We start from the raw sequence: 25,075 nt of genomic DNA on the forward strand, positions 1-25,075 counted from the left end.
TTTTACTAACAGGTCCTGTTGCCTTTGGTAGCAGAAACTAGCAATGCTCTTTTGATCATCTCATTCTTTAAAAAAAAAACACGAAGGAGGGAAGGAGGGAAAAGAGAGAGAGAGAGAGACTGACGCTACAGCATGTTGTCTCAAATAAATCTAGGAAGGAAGGAATCGCCCAGAATTCCCTGGCACATTAGTTTGGGAATTGGTTCTCTCTGGCAGACAAAGAGCTTTCTGTGAATCTCTCCTGCTGCCTTTTTAACAGACAGTGGTAGGATCACTTAGAGAAGAGGGAAAAACCTACTTTGGGATTTCTGGAGGCATAGCTGTCTGTTGGGGGAGAAAATCATCAAGAGTGTTGTGGTGTCTTAAAGACTGACAGGTATGCTGTGGTGTCATGCCATTGCAGGTACTTTTCTGTCTTTAATTTCCTTCTTGCTTCACTGTTTGCATTTCTCCGCTTCCAGGTATGTAGACCTGAAGCAATACATAACGTTCCATGTAACGGACGAGGTAGCTTGCATTCCACAAAAGCTCATTGCATACTAAATGTTAGCCTTTAAGGTGTTGTAAGACTCTGTTGTTGTCTGTACTTTTGGATACTAGCCAGTCCTTATAGGCTACAATTTGTAGGGGCAAGACATGTACCATCCAACTGGAGAGGACAGATGCCACCCTTACTCATCTTTAGAGCAGTGCTTCTTATAAACGAAACCCTTCCTAGCTGAGACGTCTCATACAGGTAGGCTGCATGCACACTGCAGAAATAATCCAGTTTGACACTACTTTAGCTGCCATGGCTTAGAGCTCTGGAAGTTGGTAGGGGTTGTGTGAGATACTTTGACTGCCATTCCACCCTCACACTCACCCATCCGTGAGGGACTCGCATGATATTTATGTCACTGGCTGTGACAGTTTGTTACTGTCTTGGAAAGTGGCTGTGTATTGGTAGCCTTTGGCTCATGGGTCAAGCACCCATCCAAGGACTACCTCTTTGAGCAGCACTTCTTTAAAGGAAACTAAAGTCAAGCATCCACCAAGGGCAGAGTAAACCAGTGCATAGTGCAGTGTGTCCCACAGCATGGACTGCCAGGAGGTCAAATGTGGTTTCAAGTGTGTGTAGTTGTCACTCACTGGAAGGAAGCGATGCCTCAGAAACATTCAAAAAATTAATTTGCATCAGTAACTAATAGAATAATAAGGGAGCAGAAAGGGCAATTGCCTACAGTTCATCACAGAAGCAGCCATTGACCATGTTGGCTGAGGACATTGGACTAAGGAAACCTGAAGGCACTTATTTGTAGTGTATTTCTGGCATGGTTCTCAGTGATGAGCCTTTCCTGCCCATGTGGTTTGCTTCCTCACATCCTATAGCCACAGCCAATGAGTGTTGACCTGGTAGAAGAGCCATTCCCTGGATCCTGCATGGGAGAACAGTGGTGTGTTAATCAACCAAATTAAGCAAGCAATAAAAGCTGAAAGATTAAGTCATACTATAGAGCAAAGTTTCTCAACCAGGGTTCCAATGAACTCTAGGGTTCTGTGAGAAGCTGCAAGGGGTTATGTGAGATACCCTGATTGGGAAGAAATAAACTTTTTTCAAAAGCTGTATATATAATAATTCTTACTCTTTCCTTGAGACCTGGAAATTATTTCAAAGGGTCCTCCTGGGTAAAAAGGTTGAGGAAAAACTGCTGCTCTAGAACTCTTTGTGAGTCAATCTAGATGTCTAGAAAAAGTGTGTCATGTCCAGCAGGAGACCAAGTTCAGAAAATCAGACTTCAGTAGTTAAAACTCAGAAAACCTTTATTAGGAAACTGTTGATCCAGTTCAGTTCATTGTCAGAACTGGCCAGCAAATGGTATAGTTGTCTAATTAAACTACACACAGTTTTACATTTCAGGCAAACTTAATTCTTATGTGTTATACTTAATAAACATAGGGTCAGTACAAACTAGCACTTTGTGCCAGCCTGCATGCATATTAGGGCTGAACTAGGGCTGAGTGTTTACATGCTCCAAGGCCTAGTTCCACCACCCAGCCACATTATGGCATGCACCTATTCACACGGTGCGTGCCATGATGATGTCCATGCAGCACAGCACCCAAATGGCGCTATGCATTAGGGCCTGTCAGGATGCAAAAAGAAATGAGGTGGTATGGGAAAGTGGGGAGAAGTATGGAGCACTGGAGGTCATGCCATCTGGTTGCCGTGGCCTCCTTCTGCAGCAAAAACGGGCAGTGGGAGCCGCCCATCTGTATAGGCCGATACTTCTCCCCACTTTCCCATACCGCCTCATTTCTTTGTTGTTACAATGGAATATCATCACAGAAAAGACCTTGAAGAGGCTTGGATAATGCCTGCCTCCCAGCCTTATCTCAGCACCTGGGTATGAAATCGCCATGACCTAGCAATATCAGCTTTACTCTATAACCCATCACACATGATCCGCTACATTTTATGACAGGTAAGTTGCCTATGCACAAAGTGATACACTAGTTTGTGTGAGGCCCTTCAGGAGGCAGGTGGGTGGTTCCATTCTTGAATTTGTGCCTACATAACAATACTCCACGCACACATAAAACCACCTCTTAAGGGTTCTAGTTTTCTTTCTGATTTTGATTCACTTGTTTTGTTTGAGCAGGGGGTTTTGTATGTGGAAGAGAATTCAGGTGTACAATTGGTGACTTGTGGTAGGGTTCAGGAACAACCTTTAGAAGCTAAAGTTTACAGCAGTGTTGGCTTTGGAAACATTTGCAAATTGGCATATTGGCCCTTGTAAAATCCCACTGAGAAATTAGCAGCCTCTTTAATGATCCTTGTCACATTTCTGGACTGTATCATATCTATTTTTGATATTGTGAGCTCTTTTCATACCAGCTTCCCAGAGAGCCTTGCTTTGGGGTTACTATTTATTTCAGTACTTTGTTTGTTTCTGGGTAATTAAAAGACCATGAAACAAGAGTTATATTTTGCAGGCAGGCTCCTGCTCCAAGATAAACATGCTCTTTTATTGAGAAAATGAGTACCATGTCTGGCCTAGAACATTTATTTTCCTAGCTCCGGACCATTACACAGTCATAACGGATGCTCCCATTAATGTTATTGCTGTTGTATAAAATAATGTCGCTAAATATCCCCAGAAGGAAGGAATTAGTGTGCTGGTAAGCCCCTCCTTGAGCTCAAAGAGCCTACTAGTCAGCAAGCTTTGCTGGGAAAATCAATTCCAAATGGATGTTAAAAGAAGATTAATTACTCCATCAATTCCCCTGAAGATTTATTTTGGTAAGATAATGAATAAGTCACACCTGGAAAGAGTGACCGGCCCAGTCAGAGAAGTGTTGAGGCTTCGGTGAACCTGTCATGGGAAGTTTCTCATTTGAAGGTATCTCCTGATGGGTTTAAGTCTTTAATTTGATTTAATTTGATTTAATTTCCTTGTGGTGTCTTTGATAACCAGTACAACTGCTGATCTTCAAGACAAACCAAGGCATGTAATCAGAAGCCAAATGAGAATTTGACAGTAAATATTCAGAGCTTGGGAAAGTGTTTTTTCCCATTGCTACACCTCCCAGAAAGCCCCCAGCAAGTTTAACCAGCAGTTGCATTCCAGTTCCAAAGCAAGTAATTTCTCCAAGGTGGTAGTGATGGTCATCATCATCATTGCTGACTATGGGTCCAGGAGATGCAGACTGAGCAAAGCAAGGGCTGTTCTTTTATATGCATTCAATATTAAATTACAAACACATTCATACAACGCATCATCCCCCGTTAATAAATGTTTTAAATCTTATTATAAAAAAGGACATCTGTTGTGTTTGTTGCTCATTCATTTTAAGGGTCATGAAAACTCTAAAAATTGCCTCTTTTTCCCAAGCAAAGGGTTCTGTGCCTGCTTCTTTTAATTTGTTCTGCCTAATTCTTTTGAGCAGCATTTGCTCACTCTGCAGCACCGCTAGCTCTCCCTAATGGGATCAGCATGTGCCACCTCAGAGGGCATGTTGCAGCCTCACATGACTGAATGTTCTTTACTGTGAAAAAACCTTCTGTGTAGGAAGAAAGCTAGACTGGAAACCTTTTCTCTGCCATCCTAATTTTCTTCCTGGTGGCGTTTTCTCTCTTTTTAATGGAGGAGAGCCTGCTCCTGCAGTGTAACGTGGCATACTGGCCTTTGCTGGCCAGAGAAATAACAGTTCCTGAGGGAGAATGATGTGTGGTCTGAATGCTGGCTGGGAGCAGAGCAGAGATGAGTTCTATTTCTCTGAAGTGGTGCCCCATTCATGTGGGAGTCACCAAGACCACTGGCTGGGATTGCATTGTCCAAAAGGCAGAATTCAAAGGTATAGCCATGTTCATCTGTAAAATCAGTATGTGAAGAGACCTTGTAGCACCTTTGAGACTAATTTGAAAGAAAGAGGTTGGCAGCATGAGCTTTCGTAGACTTAAGTATACTTCCTCAGATGCATTTGAGGAAGTAGACTTTATGAATGCTCATGCTGCCAATTTCTTTCTTTCAAATTAGTCTCAAAGGTGCTATAAGCTCCCTTCACATATTGTCCAAAGAGAGAGGGATGTGTGTGGAAGTCCAGTTATAGTTCATTCATCTTTTTGCATCACGTTTTCCTCTCCTTGTCTTGTTTTGGTCAACAGAGTGATGACGTCACCAAGGTAGCAAAGGCAGCAAAGATCGTGGAGCGAATGGTCAACCAGAACACCTTTGATGATATTGCGCAAGGTGGGGAATCTAGAGGGTTGTGCGGCACTCTTGAAAGCCAGTGTAATCTATGCTTCCATGCCTGGTTTCCTGATTTCATTCAGACCCACCACCGAGTCGCCACCCTTTTCCCTTCTAGGTTGCCAGCTGTGGGCACTAGTGAATGTATGCATTTAGTAAACCTCCATGCAAAACAGAATTCTCCAAATTAAACTGGATTCTTTTTGCACCATGGTTTAAAAAAAAAAATGCATGCACCCATTTGGAAGGTATATCCTAAAAACTGGCCAACCACACATGGAGACAGATGGTGCTGTATTTGTTTTAATCTTTAAGCTGCCTTGAGCTCCAATTTGGAGGGGAAGGTGGGATATAAATAAAAGATGATGGTGCTGATAATGATAATAACCATGGAAATAGTGATAAACAAACACACCAGTCAGACATTAATATTAAACTTCATCCACGTTCATACCTGAAGATAAGCAGAACGTAATGTAATGAATCCACACGGCAATAACAGGTGGAACAGAATGGTGAATGAAACCTGCTCATCCTTTCCTTTATTGACACAAATTTAGGAATATGGCAATGTGTGGACCTTCTATCTGATGATACTATATCTTTATAAAAATTATTTCCGGGCCATCTGTTCATTCCCAAAGAGCCTGCGGAATCATTTACCATTTTAAAAACTGTCCTGGGTTCATTGTCCATTCTAAGAATATCCTTACACCACATTTTAGTTGCAAACATCATGTCTATTCTGGAGAGGCATTTTAGACTTTAAAACAATTCAAAGATTTTAAAACAACATCAAAACATAAATTAATGCACAGGAATAAAACAGCGTCCATCAGAAGCCATGCAGTCAAATGTTGTAACACTCTGGGTGATCCTCCGCATGCTTGACTAAAGGAGAATTTGCACCGACTACCTCTGCAAAGCCGCACAGAGGCAAAACTCAATCCGAACACGGTTGTTTCCCTCTGCTAGATTTTAAATATTACGAAGACACCTCTGATGACTACAGAGACAACCTGGGGACCCTCCTTCCTCTCTGGAAGTTTCAGTATGATAAAGCCAAGAGACTGGCTGTCACTGCCCTCTGCTGGTGAGTAGTTGCCTTGCAGTGTGCATTCAGAGCAGGGGGGACAGGTGAATTATTCAAAAGCAGTTCAGGTTTGATACCCTATGAATAATTTTTATCTGTTGGCAGGAAAACGACTGTTAGCACACCAGGCTTCCTGAAAATTGCGTAGACCGTTCAGTATATGTATGGCCTCTGATTGCCATTTTTAATATTAATGGAACACTAGGGTAAGAGCCAGTTTGGTGCAGTGGTTTGAATGCTGGGCTAGGAATGCAGGAGACCAGTGTTGGAATGCCCACTCAGCCATGGAAACCCACTGGGAGATCTTGGGCAAGTCACACTCTCTTAGCCTCAGGTAGGCAATGGTCAACCCAAAGAGAAAAAAAATAGTCACGAAAACCCCATGATAGGTTCACTTTAAGGTCTCCATAAGTCTGAAATGACTTGAAGGCTTGCAAAAATAAAAACAGACATTAGTGTTCTCAGGTCAGGATTGTCTTGGGCCCTAAGATTTCAAGGCTGAAACCTAAAAACTAAGAAAACCACTTTCTGATGTCACAGGACATTATGATGTTGTTAAGAACGATAACTTAGCCATCAGCCATAGGCCTTGTCTACATTACCCATATACCCCAAATTCCCCCTGGGCTGGCTCTGTACTGTTTATATTACATAGTCTCCGAATCCTGAACTGCATCGAGGCTGTTTACAGAATGCCTGGAGCTGATTTGGGGCTTCGGCCCCTTGACCTGCATTAAAAATTCTTACCTTTTGTTTCAGGTTTTCCAGATATAATTCAAACTGTTGCATTTACATAACATTGAGTGCCCACCCTTTCCCTTTCTAAGTAAAAGGTGACAATGGGAGGCTCCCTTTGCACATGGTCTTTGCGAGCATCCTTGTTGAGTTGCTCAGCTGGTGCAAGTCACTCTGAGGTCAGAATGAGGTTGGGCAAATGGTTCTGACCTCAGAGCAACTCACGCCTGCAGCAGCGGCACCAGCTGGCTTGCAGGGACCATGTGGAAAGGCACATTTTGCTGCAGCAGGTAAAGGGGGGGAGGGGAATTCAGGTGGAATTTGGGACCAGAATATTCTAGGAGCAGCCCAAAATATTTTGGCAAATGTAGACGAGCCCCTAATTGCCCAGAGTATGCTGTTGAAATAAAATGGGGAAAACAGATATAATAATAATAATAAAAAAAAATTTATTTGTATACCGCCCTTCCAATGATCAGGGCGGTGAACAACAAGTTAATAATACAGTATAAAACAATACATATTAAAATACAATACACTACGCAACACTACTAAAAACAGAATAAACCCCATCAGCCAGCAACCCTTGCTGTCGGAGGGGGGAGGGCTAGCTGGAACTTGATTCAGGGAATGCTAATTTGAATAGGAAGGTTTTTAGCTCCCTCCTAAACTGGGCCAGGGAGGTGGCCGAGCGGAGCTCTATGGGCAGCGTATTCCAGAGGGCCGGGGCGGCGATGGAATATGACCTCCTCATTGTGGAGGCTAGTCTGGCCCCTGGAACCCTCAGTAATTGCTGCCCAGATGTTCTGAGGGTGCGGGGCGGAATGTATGGAGAGAGGCGGTTCTCCAGGTATCCTGGGCCCAGGCCATGTAGGGCTTTATAGGTTATTACCAACACCTTGTATTGTGCCCGGAAGCGAATGGGCAGCCAGTGCAGCTCTTTAAGTGCAGGTGTAATATGACTGGCCCTGGAGGTACCAGTGACAAACACCTTTCAAGGTAGCACTCTCACCCCAAGACTCCTTCCCCTTGTCCCACGGAATGAAGGAAAGATTTCAGGCCCTGAGAATCACAGCTGGGCCCTGAGACCTGGGAACCCTGTATGACACTTTAATACATGTGCACATGATTTTGCCAGCCTAAAATGGGATCTTTTGGAATACATTAATGAAAATAGGTGTAAAGTGCCACCTGATAATAGCTAAGGCTTATAAATAGCTGCTTTACAATTGCTTTCAGGAGGGAAAGTAATTTTATGACCATTAAAACGAACTGGTGGGCTCATGTTAATAGGGCAGTCTGAACTTTAAAGGTGCTCTCTAAGGGGCTGAACCCTCTGTCCCCAAATAGGTTCAGCACTTTAGATACCATCTTTGTAAAATATGAGCTACGACCCAAAGAACATTTACCACCCCACTGGCCACCCCACTGCTGGAATCTTGTGACAGCGTCAAAACTAATAGATTTACTGTAGCATGGCCTTCCTGGATTTGGCCGTCTCTTGTCTCTGAATACCTCTGATCCTCGAATTTTGTATAGTGGTAGTGTGGTCACTTGACGGTATTAGCCAACGCCAGTGGTTGTGCTTTTCCAGGGTTGCGTGCACTCCTGAAAGATCCCCTTCCAAGCTCTGTTTAAAGATGGAGAGTCCACCACTCACTGTTCTTGGGGAAGATAAGGTTAAGAGGGGACATGACAGGCATGTTTAAATCTTTGAAAGATTCTCAAATTGAGGCCAGAATAAGTGTGTTTTCTGCTGCTCCAGAGTCTGTCACAGTTTTCTTGGCAAGATTTGCCCAGAAAGGGCTCTGAGGTGGAGAGAGTATGACTTGATCAAAGTCACCCTATGGGTTTCCATGGCCAAGCAGGTATTCAAACTTAGGTCTCCTAGACTCCTAGGCCGATGTTCAAACCACTACACCACACTGCTTCTCACTAGAATTAGCAATAGACCAAAAGGAAGATGTAAAAAGAAAGGTGGGGATATAAATATCTTCAGCATTTTGATGGCACTAAAGACATTGTCTCTTTGGATTATGGCCCAGCAGTTTTATAAAAGGGGTAAAGATGGCATTATAGATATCCCACTTCAGGCAGATAATCGCTATGCTTTCTGGTGGAGGCAAGGTGGATTTGCTAGATAACTGATCACCTTGAGCCCTTCCAGTGGAGAAAAGTTTGCAGCGGCAATACCATTCTCTGATCCTCAAAAAACCTATTGCTTTCACTCAAGACACCCTCCTCAGAAATTGCAACTGCAATATATAAATGTAATTGTTTCATTCATCAGCATAGTTGTTTGGTGTACAAAATGGGCTGTGCAGGTGGTTCATGGGATCACAGGTTTCCTCCTCACAATAAAAAACACTTCAAAGAAAGTCAACCAAGCTTAATCGCAGTGGGTCATGCTTGCATAAATTCCTCTATGGAAATAATTGTATATCTTTATTCAAATGTGGAACATCCATGTTTGGTTCAAGGTTGCAGAAGAGGAGCCATGCAAGTGTTGTTGTTGTGCATGCAGATGCACACTGAGTTGTCATTTAACAAAAGGGCTGCATAGCACAATCAGTGTGTAACTCTCCATGTAAAGATTTATACCACACAAACCTGATGTAGGATTTGACCATGATTCATAGGAGTAAAGAGACATAAGTATGGGTCAACATTCTGCATTGACAAATATTGGATGAGGGGGATCCTTTTGTCATCATATTAAAATATTTGGAAAGCACTTTCCAAACTTTCTCTATGTGTGTAGCTGTCTGCTGTCTAAAGGTTTCCTTGACTACTGTTCTTACCTCCCATCTCCAGTTCTGTAATAATCTATTCACATTCATAATATAAGTATTTGGAGCAATGTGTGGTATTGTGAAGTGTTGTGAATATTACTCAGATTACTGAAAATGGCTATATACTTCTTTTTCTTACAGGAACCCCAAATACAAGGATTTATTTATCGTGGGACATGGCTCTTGTAAGTTTGGTTTAAAATACGATTATTGAATTTTCTCTGGATGGCTGATATAGGTGTTGCATTTGCCAAGAAAGGGATAGATCTTCTTCCTCTTGAATCATGTGTGGCCACTTTCCCCATATTGGACATCTCATACCTTTTCTGTCAAAAAGGTAGCCATGCTAATCTGTGGTAGCATAAAACATAAAGGAATCCAGTAGGACCTTTGGGACACTCTGGGAGAGAGAAATTCCTGGTGTATGAGTTCATGGAAGTGGATTGGAATCCAAGAAAGAATATGTGTGAAATTCCTTCTGCCTAGTTACTGGATTTCTTTACATCATTCCTTTCTGGATTGGCTGCGGAGGATATGTGGTTTTGCTGCTACCTGCCTCTAGGCCAGGGATGGCCAAACAGTGGCCTTTTTAGGGTTATTGAATAGCAATTCCAATCATCCATCATCACTGGCTATGCAGGCTGGTGCTGATGGGAGTTGCAGTTGTCACAAGCTGCCAACCCCACCCCAGGCCAATGTGGGTTGAAACCATGCAGTACTTTCTGCATTTTCACTTGTTGAGCAAGCTGTGCCCATTGCTATCAAAATAGAGTACAGGTATACCTCAGAGTGCATCTACACTGTAGAAATAATGGAGTTTGACACCACTTTGAGTGCTGCAGCTCCATCCCATGCAATGCTGGGATTTACGGTTTTAGAAGGTCTTTAACCTTCTCTGCCAAAGAGTGCTGTGCCTCACACAACTACAAATTCCAGAATCTGTAGGATGGAGTAACGGCAGCTAAAGTAGTGTCAAAGTGCATTATTTCTATAGTGTAGATGTACCCTCAGTTAATGAAGTAAATATGTTCCTGGATATTGCTTTACTAACACAAAGATTGGTGCCGGAGTCAGAAATAACATGGAAAGAACAGGGAGAGATTCCTGTGCTGCAAAAAGGAAGAGAAGGTCCACATGTTTCAGCCAACTCCCCTCCCCAAAACAACAACAACAACAACAACAACAACAACAACATGTATATGTGAAATCATAGAATCATAGCATTGTAGAGTTGCAAGAGACCATAAGGACCATCCAGTCCGACCCCCTGCCATACAGGAACTCACAATCAAAGCATCCCTGAAACAACTAAGTCAGGTAAGCCTGGTATAAGCAAGCAAAAACATTTCAAACCTTCTAGAGACTACTTGAAAGCTTCTTCCAAAATGAATCCAATGATTATTTTTTTCTTTCACCAGCCTCCACTTTTCTTATCATTTACCATTGACTTTCCCTGAGGCTGAGAGAGTGTGACTTATCCATGGTCACTCAGTGGATTTCATGGCCAACTGAGGAATTGAACCTTGGTCTCCAGAGTTGTAGTCCAACCTTATTCCCTTGGTGTTCCCATTTTACAGAAAATAAAAGACTGAGTTTTGCCCAAGCATACCTAGCATACCCAGGGAGCAAAAATTTAAACCCTCATTTCCCATATATATATATATATATATATATATATATATATATATATATGGGAGCTGAGAAAGTACTGCATGGTTTCAACCAACATTGGCCTGGGGTGGGGTTGGCAGCTTGTGACAACTGGCTTGTCTGTGGTATTGTTTTTTTAAAGGGGGGGAAAGGCCCATTTCAGTTCTCCTTCAGAAAGTAATCATGAAAATTTGACTAAAAGGAGAAAGTGTAGTTCTGTGGGTGGGCACAAACTTTGTATGCAGAAAGTCACTCATATTTCCTCTTAAAGATCATGGGTAGAAGTGGAGAATCATAAAATCCTAGAGTCTAAGAACTGGAACTTAGCCACTTTATTTGATGACCTCTTGGCCATGTAAGGAGCTGCCATGTGCCCCAAATGTGTTCCATATGCTCCAAATGGGCTGTAGAACATCATTCTTGAGAGTGCCAATTGTGTGCAAGGAGAAAGTGGAGGTATTACCTGCTATCAGTTGTAAAGGTTGTAAAGCCATCTCTGCATGCATAACCATTAGAGCAGGATGGAAACTTCCGCCTGGTTGCTATGGGTCCCAGATTGGCCGCTGTAAATCAGGGTAAACAAACGTGCCAATGTAATTTCCCTGTACTCATATATTTCCTAAACAGAACACATTACCAGGCACAGAGGTTGTGCATGTAAACTGACAGCCCCCATTAGATCACGCAGCCCTTGAACAAATGCAGCCCACAGAGAGTAATGGCTGAACCATGTCATTAATCCTAGCCAACAGCTTTGTTGCCACTTGGTAATTTAAGTTGTCCAGTACTTTGCCTAATTTCTCCGAGGTCAACCTGTATATCAATTTCATTTTTTTTAACTGGCCAGTAATAGGATCTCAAGCATAACATCCATCAACAGCTGGAGAACAGCAATTAGGAGTTTGGGAAAATGAGAAAGCAGGGTATTCCAAGCAGGTGGCATCCAAATGTGCTGATGTGGCCGATGGGAGGAAGGCATAGAGATGAAGATTGCAGTGTGAAACATATTTTGGCGTCTACATATTTGTTTATTTAAAATATTTATACCTAGCACTGTATCAAAGATTTCAGGGTGACTTTTCTGTTATGATGATAGCCATTGTATTTCTGATTCTTAAGTATGGGTGTGACAGCAAGACAGAGAAGAAATGTGGGGCTGGAGAAGAATTCTGCAGATACTGTGGACTGTCAAAAAGACAAAGAAATGAATCCTGGAGCAAATCAAGCCTGAACTCTCCCTAGAAACCAATGATGACTAAACTGAGGTGGTTATGCTTTGCAGATATCATGAGATGCTGTGACTTGCTGAAAAAGACAATAATGCTTGGAAAGATAGAAAGCCATAGAAAAAGAAGAGTGGAGTGCAAGTGTATACATGCAAGCAAGGAACCCATATCCCTAAATTTTCAGGATCTAAGGATCTAAGGTCTCTCATTCATAGGGTCAACTTGACAGCATTTAACACACACACACACACACACACACACACACACACACACGTATACACATGTATTTTCTCTTGAAAAGAAGTATGATTTTTGTCCTGAAAAGCATCTGTATTTCACTCTGTATACTGTTAGCTAAGTACTGGAGGAATTCCTAAGGATGTTTCTTTAGAGAAGCATTAGACACATCTGTTCACAATGAAGCTTTGTAGCCTTGTGTCAAGAATATGCTGTTCCAATCCCCTCTTTTTGCATTCAGTTACTCTGCAATTTCAAAGCACTTTACTGTTCCTGCACAAAAAGGAACCTTGTTTGCCTTCACTTTCTACCAAAGAAAGCATCTCTCTTCAAATGGAAGAAACATAAAGCTCAAGGGGTGATCTTGGTGAGAATTACATGGGTCTTGGCAAGATGGGGCTAGATTTATTTATTTATTTTAGCAAGAACAAACCAATTATCATGTGCATATAGGATGAGCAAGGGCTGATTTGTTTCAGCATAACACCCATGGCATTTCTTATATCTCTTTCCCACTATACAACTGTGATACTTTGATACCGATTCAGCTGCCATGGCCCATTTTATGGATTCCTGGGATTTGTAGTCTGGTAAATTACTCTGGCAGAGACTACTAAACACCTCATCAAACTACAAATCCCAGGATTTCATAAGGTGGAGCCATGGCTGCATTTGTATAGTGTAAAAGATTCAAGTGCTAGTGCTTATCTTCAAAGCCCTTTGTGGTTGGGATCCTGAAATAATGCCTTCTTCCATATTTACCATCCTGCTTTATTAAGACCTGGTGACAAAAATTTCCTCCAGATCCCAATGGTCTATTAGGCTGAGAGTCCCCATCAAGCAAATGTTATCAGCATAGCTTGCTTCTTCATATGGTGCAGTAGATCAGAGAGCACTTGCCCCCTCCTCGAACATAGCCTTGGTTCTAGCTCCTTTCTCTGGCAAAATCCATCTAGACAAACACTTGTTATCTGTCTTATCCTAGGCATTCTGTTAGATGCCGATTCAGCCACACTTAGGCTGGCCCCTTTGAAATCAATTGTATTTGATGTAAGTCCAGTTGATTTCATTTTGCCTGTTGCTGTTATTAGCTGCCCGCAAGTTGATCTCAACTCATGGTTGACTATGTGGATGAGACTTCTCCAAGCTCTCCTATCCTCCACTGTCATAGATTTAGGCCTGTGACCTCCCTGATTGAGTCCATCCATCTGGCATGTGGTCTTCCTTTCTTCTGCCTTGTAACTTTCCTAGCATTATTGCCTTTCCCACTGATTCATGCCTTCTCATGATGTCACCAAAATACGGCAGCTTCAGTTTTATCACCTTGGCTTCCAGGGAGAGTTCAGGCTTGATCTGTTCAAGGACCCATTTGTTTGTTGCCTCCTCAACAATCTTCTCCAGCACCACATTTCAAATGAATTGATTTTCTTTTTATCCCCTTTCTTCACTGTCCAGCTTTTGCATTTCTACATGGTGATGTGGAATACAGTGGATTGGACGGTTCTAACTTTAGTGCTCAATTGTATATCTGTACTCTGTAGGATCTTATTTAGTTCTTTCATAGTTGCCCTTCCCATTCCTAGTCGTCTTATTTCTCGACTACAGTCTTTGTTTTGATTAATGGTTGATCCAAGGTACAGGAAATCTTTAACTATTTTGATTCCTTCATTGTCTAGGTTAAATTTATGTAGATCCTCTGTGGTCATTATTTTTCTTTTCTTTTATGTTCAGCAACATGCCTGCCTTTACATTTTCTTCCTTGACCTTCCTTAGTACAGTAGTTGCTTCAAATTCATGATGTTTTTCACTAGTAGTATCTACCTATCTTAGACTGATGTTCCTTCCTCCTATCTTTACTCTTCCTTCTTCTAAGTCTAAATCTGCTCTTCATATGTTGTTTTTTGCATACAAATTGAACAAGTAGAGTGACAATATGCAGTCTTGTCTGGCCCCCTTGGCAATTGGAAATCATTCTGTTTCTCCATATTCTATTCTCACAGTTGCCTCTTGTCTTAAGTACAGATTTCTTATCAGGTCTATGTCTTTAAGAGTATTCCATAGCTTTTCATGATCTATGCAGTCAAAGATTTTGTTGTAGTCTATAGAGCACATGCTGATTTTCTTTTGAAATTGTTTTGTGTGCTCCGTTAGCCATCATATGTTAATCAACATAGTTTTCCCCTAGCACTGCTTTAAACATCCCTTTTAATATTAAGTTGATGTAAAACTTAACTGGGGTGAAGGAGTTTTAACAATCCCAAGAATTAAAACAGAACTACAACAGTGGTAGCTTCCATGTTGTAAGTTGAACAAAATGAAAATTCACTTGTGCATTTCTCATCACAACAAGTTTTATCTTTACATGGTCAGATTGTTGGTTCATTAAACTGGTATCATTTACAAAAATAACTGTCATATTGGATTAACCCAGTGGTCCCAATCCATATCATGCCTATGATGGCAAATTAAAAAAAAAAGGTTCCGGAAGGTGGCCACAAAGACAGGCAGACATCATTGGCTAGAGAGAAGCATCCTTCTTTCTGGTCGTAGTTGGTGGTTTTGCTCTAGATTGTGGATCTTTCCAAGGTGTCAACCCTATTATGAGAGTCAGAGGCCCCATACAGACAGGCCAAAATAAAGCTGCTTCAGGACACTTTGGAGGTATACTGTTTAAATGATGCATGCATCTTAAGAGTCCAGAAGCCACACCAAAGCCACGATCCAGTCCTAAGGACTAGAGCACAGCTTTGGCACATCATTTAAACAGCATACCTCCAAAATGACCCGAAGCAGCTTTATTTTGGCAGTCTGTATTGGGCCAGGGTTTAGCACTGTGGATAGAGCCTTTAAAATTCAGTTTAAAAACTGGAAGGGATTCACCATCCCACTCACATGGAAGCCACCAGCTTCTGTGGTCTCTTTCTGTTCCCAAAAAGCGACTCTCCCTTCTGTGCTGTGGTTTTCTGTGCCACCCATTTAGTGTGCAAACTGCCTTCTTCAGCTCTGCCCAGGAAAAAATAATTTCTTTTCCTCCTCTGGAATACATTCTTATCACTTCTGTTACACCTGGCTTACCAGCTGACAAGGATGCAGTCCCAGGCTGACTAATTTAATCCCAGATGCTCTGCTGCTTTGCATCCACAGTTTCAGCTGGACTTGAGGGCTTTCTGCGCCCTACTGGAAATCTCAGTAGATTTGTCAGCTCATGTGCAGCTCATTGTTTGCTCAGGTGTTCTTCAGCGTCTGCATGATGCACGTCCAAGAGCGACCTCTAGCAAAGTCACTGCATAACAGTCTGATTTCCCAGAAGGTAAAAAAAGATTGCAATCAGCTCACTGTGATTGCTGTACATACACACACACATACACATAAATAGTGTACTTAATCAGAGTTTCAAGACTGCCCTTGGGGGGATGATTGGGTGGGTGGGGGGGATTCTAGCCTGTAATGTTTTCCTCTTCAACATAACTTCATTATGCATCCATTTTAATAGGGTGGAGCAATATTGCTAAAACCTTTAGGTTCCTCCCCAACACACTCCTAGATTTATTCTAAATCCTTTGGGTGGGGCGAGGTATCTCTTCTGCAGAAAGGCATGCCATATGAGCCTGCATGGTGGTTTGGTCTGAGTGTTAGACTACAACTCTGGTTTGAATCCACACTCGGCCATAAAACCCACTGGGTGACCCTGGTCAAGTCACTCTCTCTCACCCTCAGAGGATGGCAATGGCAAGCCCTGTCTAAATGAAGCTTGCCAAGAAAATCCTGCGATAGGGTTGCCTTAGGGTTGCCATAAGTCAGAAATGACTTAAAGGCACACAACAACAACAAGAACTATTTCTTCATGCGGTTGTATGCATATGGAGCCTGTAGCTATGTGTACAAAGAACTGTCAGTGGTGACACTGGTCTTAGGAGAAGATCAAAGCAAACCATTCCCAACTGCAACTTCCAGGTCCTTACACAAAGGAAACAGTTGTTGTTTGTCTTCAAGTCAACTTTGAAGTATGGAGATCCTATGAATGAGAGGCCATCATGGTTCCCTGTTCTTAACAGTCCTGCTGAGGTCTTGCAAATCTGGAATGGCAGCTTCCTTGATTGAAGTAATCCACCTGCAGTGCAGTCTTTTTCTTTTTCTTACTGTCTTCCATGCAACTGAGCGTTACCTTTTCCAGTGACTCATGTCAACTCATGATACGTCCAAAGTATGATGCTTCTAGGTAGCATTCAGGTTTGAATTGCTCTAGGTTGTTGTGTGCCTTCATGTAGTTTCTGACTTATCATGGAGTTTTCTTGGCAAGATTTGTTCAGAGGCAGTTTGCCTTTGCTTTCATCTGAAGCTCAGAGAGTGTGACTTGCCTAAGTTCACCCACTGGGTTTCCATGGCTATGTCAGGATTTGAACTTTGGTCTCCAGAGCAGTAGTCCAGCACTTAAATGACTGTACTATGTACAGGCTGTCTGATCTGCTCTAGGACCCATTTATCAGTCTTTTTGGCAATCAGTGTTATCTGCAGAACTTTTCTCATTTCAAATGAGCTGATTTTCTTCTTGTCAGCTTTCTTTGCTATCCAGCTTTCACATCTGTGCACAGAAATTGGAAATACTGCAGCATGGATGCTGTATGACTTTGGTATTTATGGCTTTGATATTTAATGATATGCCTTTACACTTGAGAATTTTATCATGTTCTATCACATCTGCCCTTCCAGGTCTTAGTCATCTTCTGATTTCATGGCTACAGTCTCCATTTTGATTGATGAATGAGCCAAACTATAGAATAACTTTAACAGGGGAACATAACTAAGTCAAAACGTTGGTTGTTTCTCAACTCCCTGAATCATTTGAGGAGGAAAGGAGACCCCTCCCCAACCCCATATGGAAGAATAAGCATCCTCCTCTTCTAGGAACTTTCAACTCATTTCACTGACGACTGAGGCCCCATTCATACTGGTCTAAAAGACCTGGAAGGAACTGGGCTGATCCGGATGCCCCTCCCCCGAATCGCTCCGTTAGCAAGTGCCCACTACAAATTTGAAATCGAATGCATTTTGACCTGCAAATTAGAAATCGAATGCATTCTGTGTCTGCTGGCGAGGTGGCTGCTGCCAATCAAGCTATCGTCATGGTGACGTTTGCAGGGCATCGGGGAAAGTGTCCTCCCTTTTTAAAGAGCCAGGCACAGGGGTTTCAGCGGCTGAAGCAAGGAGAGAGATGCCTCTCTCTCTCTCTCTCTTTTTATAAACCTGTGGGCTTTTGGGTCAGATCTGCCCCTGTCCCAGGCAAAGGATGGGATTGCCATGCATTTTTTTTAATGCTTTTAAAAGCAACATTAGCTTTCCCTTTGCTTCCCTTGCTGTATCTGCTCAAGAAGACAAACCATGCGCATATTCGCTCCAAAAAAATTGTTAAAAATGTAACATTGATTGTTTGCAACATTTGTAGCTTCCCCCTCTGCAGAAGGCAAGGAGATCCAAGGATATAAAGTGCAAGCCCAGCTCCATCTGCCTCTGGAATACAAACATAATGTATTCAATGCGCATATTTGCTCCAAAAAAATTGTTAAAAATGTAACATTGATTGTTTGCAACATTTGTAGCTTCCCCCTCTGCAGAAGGCAAGGAGATCCAAGGATATAAAGTGCAAGCCCAGCTCCATCTGCCTCTGGAATACAAACATAATGTATTCAATGCGCATATTTGCTCCAAAAAAATTGTTAAAAATGTAACATTGATTGTTTGCAACATTTGTAGCTTCCCCCTCTGCAGAAGGCAAGGAGATCCAAGGACATAAAGTGCAAGCCCAGCTCCATCTGCCTCTGGAATACAAACATAATGTATTCAATGCGCATATTTGCTCCAAAAAAATTGTTAAAAATGTAACATTGATTGTTTGCAACATTTGTAGCTTCCCCCTCTGCAGAAGGCAAGGAGATCCAAGGACATAAAGTGCAAGCCCAGCTCCATCTGCCTCTGGAATACAAACATAATGTATTCAATGCGCATATTTGCTCCAAAAAAATTGTTAAAAATGTAACATTGATTGTTTGCAACATTTGTAGCTTCCCCCTCTGCAGAAGGCAAGGAGATCCAAGGATATAAAGTGCAAGCCCAGCTCCATCTGCCTCTGGAATACAAACATAATGTATTCAATGCGCATATTTGCTCCAAAAAAATTATTTGAATTTGAAAAGGGGGGGGGGGGGTTGCCTGACATGAGCTCCGTTCATGACCTGAATTTTTTCCTCCTGCAAGGGAAGGAATGCCCAGCGACAGAGGGCTTTGGGCAGGGGATGCAGGGAAAAGAGGCTCCTAAAGAATGCCTTCCCTTGCTCTCTTCTTCCCAGGGCTCTTTCCTCCTCCCCCTCCCCTCCGATGAGGGGAGGAAATGCCTTGCCCTTTGCCCACCCTCTGACCTAAATCCCTCCCTCAATTTGCCTCGATCGTGATCGAGGCCAAGTTCTCATTCCCAGGACCCGGGGTTTTCCAAAAGAAACGGTATTTGCGCCGATTTCAAAAACACCGCGCTAGGGGCCATTTACCACGGAACGGGTGTGCAAGCCTCGGATTCACTTGTGTGAGATTCGGGGTGAGTAGGAACTTCACGTGATTGAATTGGTTTGAAAACCGATTTTTTTTGTAGTGTGAATGGGCCCTGAGATGAGAAAGCCCTGAGGCAGGTAAAGAGCCTTAGCCTCCTCTCCCACTCACCTCTACTGCAGGAGTTGATGATCCCATTCCAGGTGCAGCCCCCCCCCCCCATAGGAGGGCCCTTTCCGTACACAGCTTGAGACCATAGGTCAGCATTACGACTCCTGTGGTCTCCAGATGTTCTTCCACTGCAACCCCCAGAATTCCTTACCATTGTCTACGTTGGTGAGAGACGGCTGGGATTTGCAGTTCAGTGACATCCTAGGGCTGCACAATGCCCAGCCCGGCCCTAAGCTGTAACGGTGAACTTGACTTTTTCAGGGGATTCATTCAGATTGAATCAGTGTTATCAACAGCTCATCCCTGGTCCAGATCCCTCTTGTCCAAATTTTTCTAAGGTATGGTAACTAGAGTCTGGGCACATGCCAAATTATTGACAGGGTTAGATCACCATGTATAAAACCAATAGAATCATAGAATCATAGAGTTGGAAGAGATCCCAAGGGCCATCCAGTCCAACCCCAGTCTGCCATGCAGGAAATCTCAGTCAAAGCATCCCCGACAGATGGCCATCCAGCCTCTGCTTAAAGACCTCCAAGGAAGGAGACTCCACCAAACTCTGAGGAAGCCCTTACTGTCAGGAAGTTTCTCCTAATGTTGAGGTGGAATCTCTTTTCCTGGAGCTTGCATCCATTGTTCCAGGTCCTAGTCAAATATTTACAGGGCTGTCATATCACCTCTTAACCATCTCTTCTCCAGGCTAAACATCCCCAGCTCCCAATAAAAAGAAATGGTTTTGCCAGTTTGCCTTGACAAAAAAGAAAACAAAAATAATGACTGTGGAAGAAATACATAAAATCAACTCAGATGAAGAAATCAAAATAGGACGAAACATTGATTGGAATGGTGATTGCAGCCAAGAAATAAAAATATTAGGAATGGGAAGGGGAGCTATGGAAGAACTAGATAAGATCCTAAAGAGTAAAAACATACAACTGAGCACCAAAGTCAGAATTGTCCAAGCCATGGTATTTCCCATCACCACATATGATGATGAAAACAGGAAAAGAATCAGCTCATCCGAAATGTGGTGCTGGAGAAGATTGCTGAGGATCCCATGGATAGCCAAAATGACAAACAAATGAGCCCTGGACCAGATCAAGCCTGAACTCTCCCTGGAAGCCAAGATGGCTGTTGTACTTTGGCCACATGATGAGAAGGCATGAGTCATTGCAAAAGACAATAATGGTAGGAAAGGTGGAAGGCAAGAGAAAGAGAAGAAGACCACACACCAGATGGATAGACTCAATTAGGGAGGTCATGGCCTGAATCTACAAGACTTAAGCAGAGCAGTGGGGGACGGGGGGCTTGGAGGTGTCTCATTCACAGGGTCGCCATGAGTCAGAGCCGACTTGAGGACGTGTAACAACAACTCGACATACAATGAAAACACAAATTATCAGTGGAATCTTCTCCCTGGCATTTTAAGAGAGACTTCATCTTCACCCTGTAGATCTGATCTTTCCTCTAGCCCTGTCTTGCCTGTCTGCCTGTTCTCTGCTGTGTGTCCAACTCTCCATTGCTTTGAACACCAGTAGTCATGGCACTGGCACTGTCCCTACACATAAATTACTGTGTAGAGAGATAAGCCACAAGTAGCGTTATTAATAGTCCACAGTCAAGAACAGAGAAGGCCAGTCAGAAGCCAGGGAAACAAATCAGAGAGAAGGACACCTCAGAATCTGTTTCTGGATATCAAGGAATCAGGCCAACTCTCAGAGCAGACAAGGACATCATCCATGATGGAGGAGGATCCAGTGTTGTTTCCAGGATCCAAATTATGTTTGCAGCTTGGTTTTTCTACAGAGGCTGATTGCTGAGTGAGGACAATTGGAGCAGCGCTGACTGAGCTGCAGAGCAATTTAGGCCCCATTCCCACTGGATTATAACGTGGATCAGGAATCGAATTAGGTTCCCATCGTTCCCATTTGAGCGTGCGATCGATCCTCATTGCGCTGATTTGATTACGACGTGGAAAAAAAATCAGAGTCAGAATTGCAGCAAAATATGTTGCGTTATATGCCCAGTGAGAATGGCCCCTTAGTTTCCCAGACATTTCCATGTTAGCTTAGCCAAGTCCACCACTATTTCAGGCTGCTTCTGCACTGCAGAATTAGTACAGTTTGACACTGTGTTTACTGCCATGGTTCAGTGCTATGGCATCCTGGGATTAATAGTTTTGTGAGTTATCTCTCCTCTAACAGAATGCTGTGGTGCCACAACAAACTACAAATCCTAGGATTCCAGAGCATGGAGCAGTGTCCAACTGCATTAATTCTGCAGTGCAGTTGAAACCTTAGATAGAGGCTCAGCAGCTTCCTCCCTACGGCTAAACAGCCCTCAAAGTCATTTCCAGCAGACAGCTGGCTCAGAACAAGACTGGAACAAGAATAGCTTAAAGGCACGTCTCTTCCTTTGAAATATTTTATTTATTTATTTATTTTGCTAGAGAAAGTTAGGCCAATAGAAAAATGATGATGTTCCATATTTACAAGTACAAGTACAGTATACATTTATCTCCTGATCAATACAAGACATATAAGAAAAGTCAGAAATGGATCTGGATTACATATTTATCTTGGTTTCATGCAATTTTAAATTGTCATGACTTCATCCTAAGAAAGTCTGGGGTTTATAGTTCAGAGGAATGGACTGGAATTCTATCACAGGAAATTCAAAGGAGCTCATCAAACTATAAACCACAGGGTTTCTTTGGATGAAGTTTTGACATTTAAAATGGCATGAACCTGCTCTAACTCAATAGTACAAACATACACAAAATTGTCTCTTCTGATTTTTTTTTTAAAATCTGGTAATTTCAAAGCATGTTCTAGTAAAATGTTGCTTTCTTATTCTGCTCCACCATTTCTTGTTATCCTGTGCCATCAGTTAGATCTTGGGCAGCCAGTTCTGTGGCGAACATAATTTTGATAAAGTACTCCAAAAGAGACTATTTCCAAACGGGAAGAGCAGGCAACAAACTGGCAAGTCTGATTTAATATAAGAAGCTACCAAGGCGCATATATATATATATATATATATATATATAGTAGTAGTAGCACTAGTAGTAAGAGGACCAACCTGGCGTAGTGGTTTGAATGTTGGACTACAACCCTGAAGACCAGGATTTGATTCCCTGCCAACCATGAAAACCCACTGGGTGACTTGGGCACTTGTCACACACTCTCAGCCTCAGAGGAAGGCAGTGGCAAACATCTTCTGAACAAATCTTGCCAAGAAAACCCCATGATAGGATTGCCTTAGGGTTGGAAATGACTTGGAGGCACACAACAAGTAGTAGTAGTAATAATAATGATGAGAAGAAGAAGAGGAAGGTGAACACTACATGTGTACTAATAGAGTTTGAACATGATGTGACAATAAAAAAGGAGACGTTGGAATTTTGTTAAGAAGCCCACTGAAAAATACACCAGAGTGCCGATGCAGGGGAAAGAAAGCAAATTCATTGCTAGGAATTAGGAAGAAAGCAGCTGAAAACAAAAGAATAATCATAGCCATCATACAAATGTATGGTGTGGTTGCATCCGGAATCTCCACACACGCCCACACTGTAATACAGAAGAACGTAAGAAAAACGGTTAAGAAGATCAATTCACAGGTTCTATAGATAACATAGGCTACCAAAAAGACAAATACATCAGTCCAAGAGCAAACCAAGCCTAAACGTTCCCTAGAAGCCAGGATGACTAAACTGAGGCTCTCATACTTTGACCATAATCATGAGAAGACATGACTCACTAGAAAAGGCAATAGTATTTGGCAAGGGGGAATGTAGTCATAAAAGACCACATTCCAGATGGAGAGACACAACCAAGGAAGCCACAGCCCTGAATGTGCAAATCTTGGGTAGGGCTGTGGATGACAGGGTGACCTGTAGTTCTCTCATTGATAGGGCCATTACAAGTCAAAGTCAAATTGATGGCAATTAACAACAAAAACAATAACCATGTGTTTTATTTTGTTTTGTTTTTGATGAAACAAGGGCTGGATCTTTTGGGATGTTTTCCTTGTTCCTTCACTTCTCCTTTAAATCAGGTTCCCTCCTCACAGACATGCTTGTCACTTGCATTTTTTCTTCTTCATTGACATCTGATTTCTTTTTTGTGAAATTCTTTCTTTTCTTCCTTGAAATCTTCTAAACTGCAGGGTGGTGGTGGTAGGGGAGGGAACTGTCTCTCACTTTCCCATGCTTCTCTCTGTGTGGTGGTTTGAATGTTGGATTATGACTGTGGAGACTAGGCTTCGAATCCTGCTTGGCCAGGGAAACCTACTTACTGGGTGATCCTGAGCAAGCCACACATGCTCAGCCTCAGGAAAACCTACAATGGGGTTACCTTAGCATTGCCATAAGTCGGAAATGATTTGAAGGCCCACAACAAAAACTGCAACTGCTGCTTCTGCTACTACTTTGTATATTGCTAACTGTCTTTTTTAGTCAGTATTTACTGCAGGGCCTATGTCTTTTACAGCTTCACTAAAGCCCTTAGTTTATTTCAAGCTGCTATAGAATGAATAGCTGAATCAAGATGAACTTGCAGGATTCACCTCCATAACAACTTTTAAAGGGGTTTAGACATGCTTTATATATAGGTCTGGACCAAAGTTAAAAGAAACCTCCATGTTCAGAGAGAGTATATCTTGAGTGCCAATTACCTGAGACAGGCAATAGGGGAAGGTTATACATCAGTGTACATCTCATACATTTAAATTATTTTGTCCCAGGGACAGCCAGAACGGCTTTCAATTTGTCCAGAACTGTCCATGTTAGAGTCCATGGGATTCCACCAGATTAAAAAAACAATGTGAGATTTTCCCCATTAGTTTCCAAGCGACATGAATTGTGTACATATTAAATAATTTTTCTTAAGGCTGCCATCAGTCAAGTGTTAGTTGCAAATGGCACAGTGCTGCTTACAGGAATCTGGAGCTTCCAGAGTCTTTTACCACATGATGGCACTGTTAAATATTTAGTGAGCAGCAAGCTGGGAGAAAGAAAAGTTTTCAAAATCCTTGTAAAAGATAAAAGTGTCCAGCAGGTGCTAAATGCTAAATGGTTAGTTTCCACTGTCTAATTAAAACAAGATGAACTTGCACATGCTAATTTACCCCATTGGCTTTAGTCATTGCTGTCGAACATGCATTCATGCTAGTTAGCATTCATCTAATTTTTCTTCCAAAATTACCCTTATCTATTTTCAGTGGAAAGAAACAATTAGCCTGACCTCACTAGGGAAGGGTAGGGAGGGAAGAAGGGGCTAGGGGACTACCAAAATGAATTGAGATTAAGATGGAGTCACGACTTGGTAATGAGTGGAGGAATTATATTTAGTGACTGAATTCTTTGTTTAGCCCCATTTTTGTTCACGATACCATTAAGAACCCAAAAAACTTACACCCCAAGTTTGGAGAAATCTTTGGGCCACAGGTGCATCTGCAAAGGATACACAAGAGGACCTTCAAATTCAAAAAGGATGTTGAGAAGCTGGAGCATGCCCAGAAGAGGGTGACCAAAATGGTGAAAGGTCTGGAAACCACTTCCTGACAGTAAGGGCTGTTCGACAATGGAACACACTTCCTCGGAGTGTAGTGGGGTAGGGTCTCCCTCCTTGGAGGTCTTCAAACGGAGGCTAGATGGCCATCTGTCGGGGATGCTTTGATCTGGATTTCCTGCATGGCAGGGGGTTGGACTGGATGGCCCTTGCGGTCTCTTCCAACTCTATGATTCTATGATTCTAGGGGAGACTTAGCGACCTGGGCATGTTTAGCCTGGAGAAGAGACGGTTAAGAGGTGATAGGATAACCCTGTTTAAGTATTTGAAAAGGTGTCATATTCAGGATGGAGCAAGCTTGTTTTCTGCTGCTCCAGAGAATAGGACTTTTTCA

The 25,075-nt window shown here is 42.4% G+C and overlaps 1 protein-coding gene across 1 annotated transcript in view; it reads left to right on the forward strand.

The window, feature by feature from the left end:
* DNAI1 (dynein axonemal intermediate chain 1) overlaps positions 1–25,075 on the forward strand; it is a 204,656-nt gene that overhangs the window by 46,772 nt on the left and 132,809 nt on the right. The window contains exons 10-12 of the mRNA XM_089498025.1: positions 4,646–4,730; positions 5,706–5,823; positions 9,492–9,535. Coding sequence (XP_089354151.1) covers positions 4,646–4,730; positions 5,706–5,823; positions 9,492–9,535 — 247 coding nt within the window. The remainder of the gene's footprint in view (positions 1–4,645; positions 4,731–5,705; positions 5,824–9,491; positions 9,536–25,075) is intronic.

Source organism: Sceloporus occidentalis, unplaced genomic scaffold, assembly GCF_023333645.1.
Source record: "Sceloporus occidentalis isolate IW3139 unplaced genomic scaffold, rSceOcc1.0.p SCAF_1, whole genome shotgun sequence".
NCBI lineage: Eukaryota > Metazoa > Chordata > Lepidosauria > Squamata > Phrynosomatidae > Sceloporus > Sceloporus occidentalis.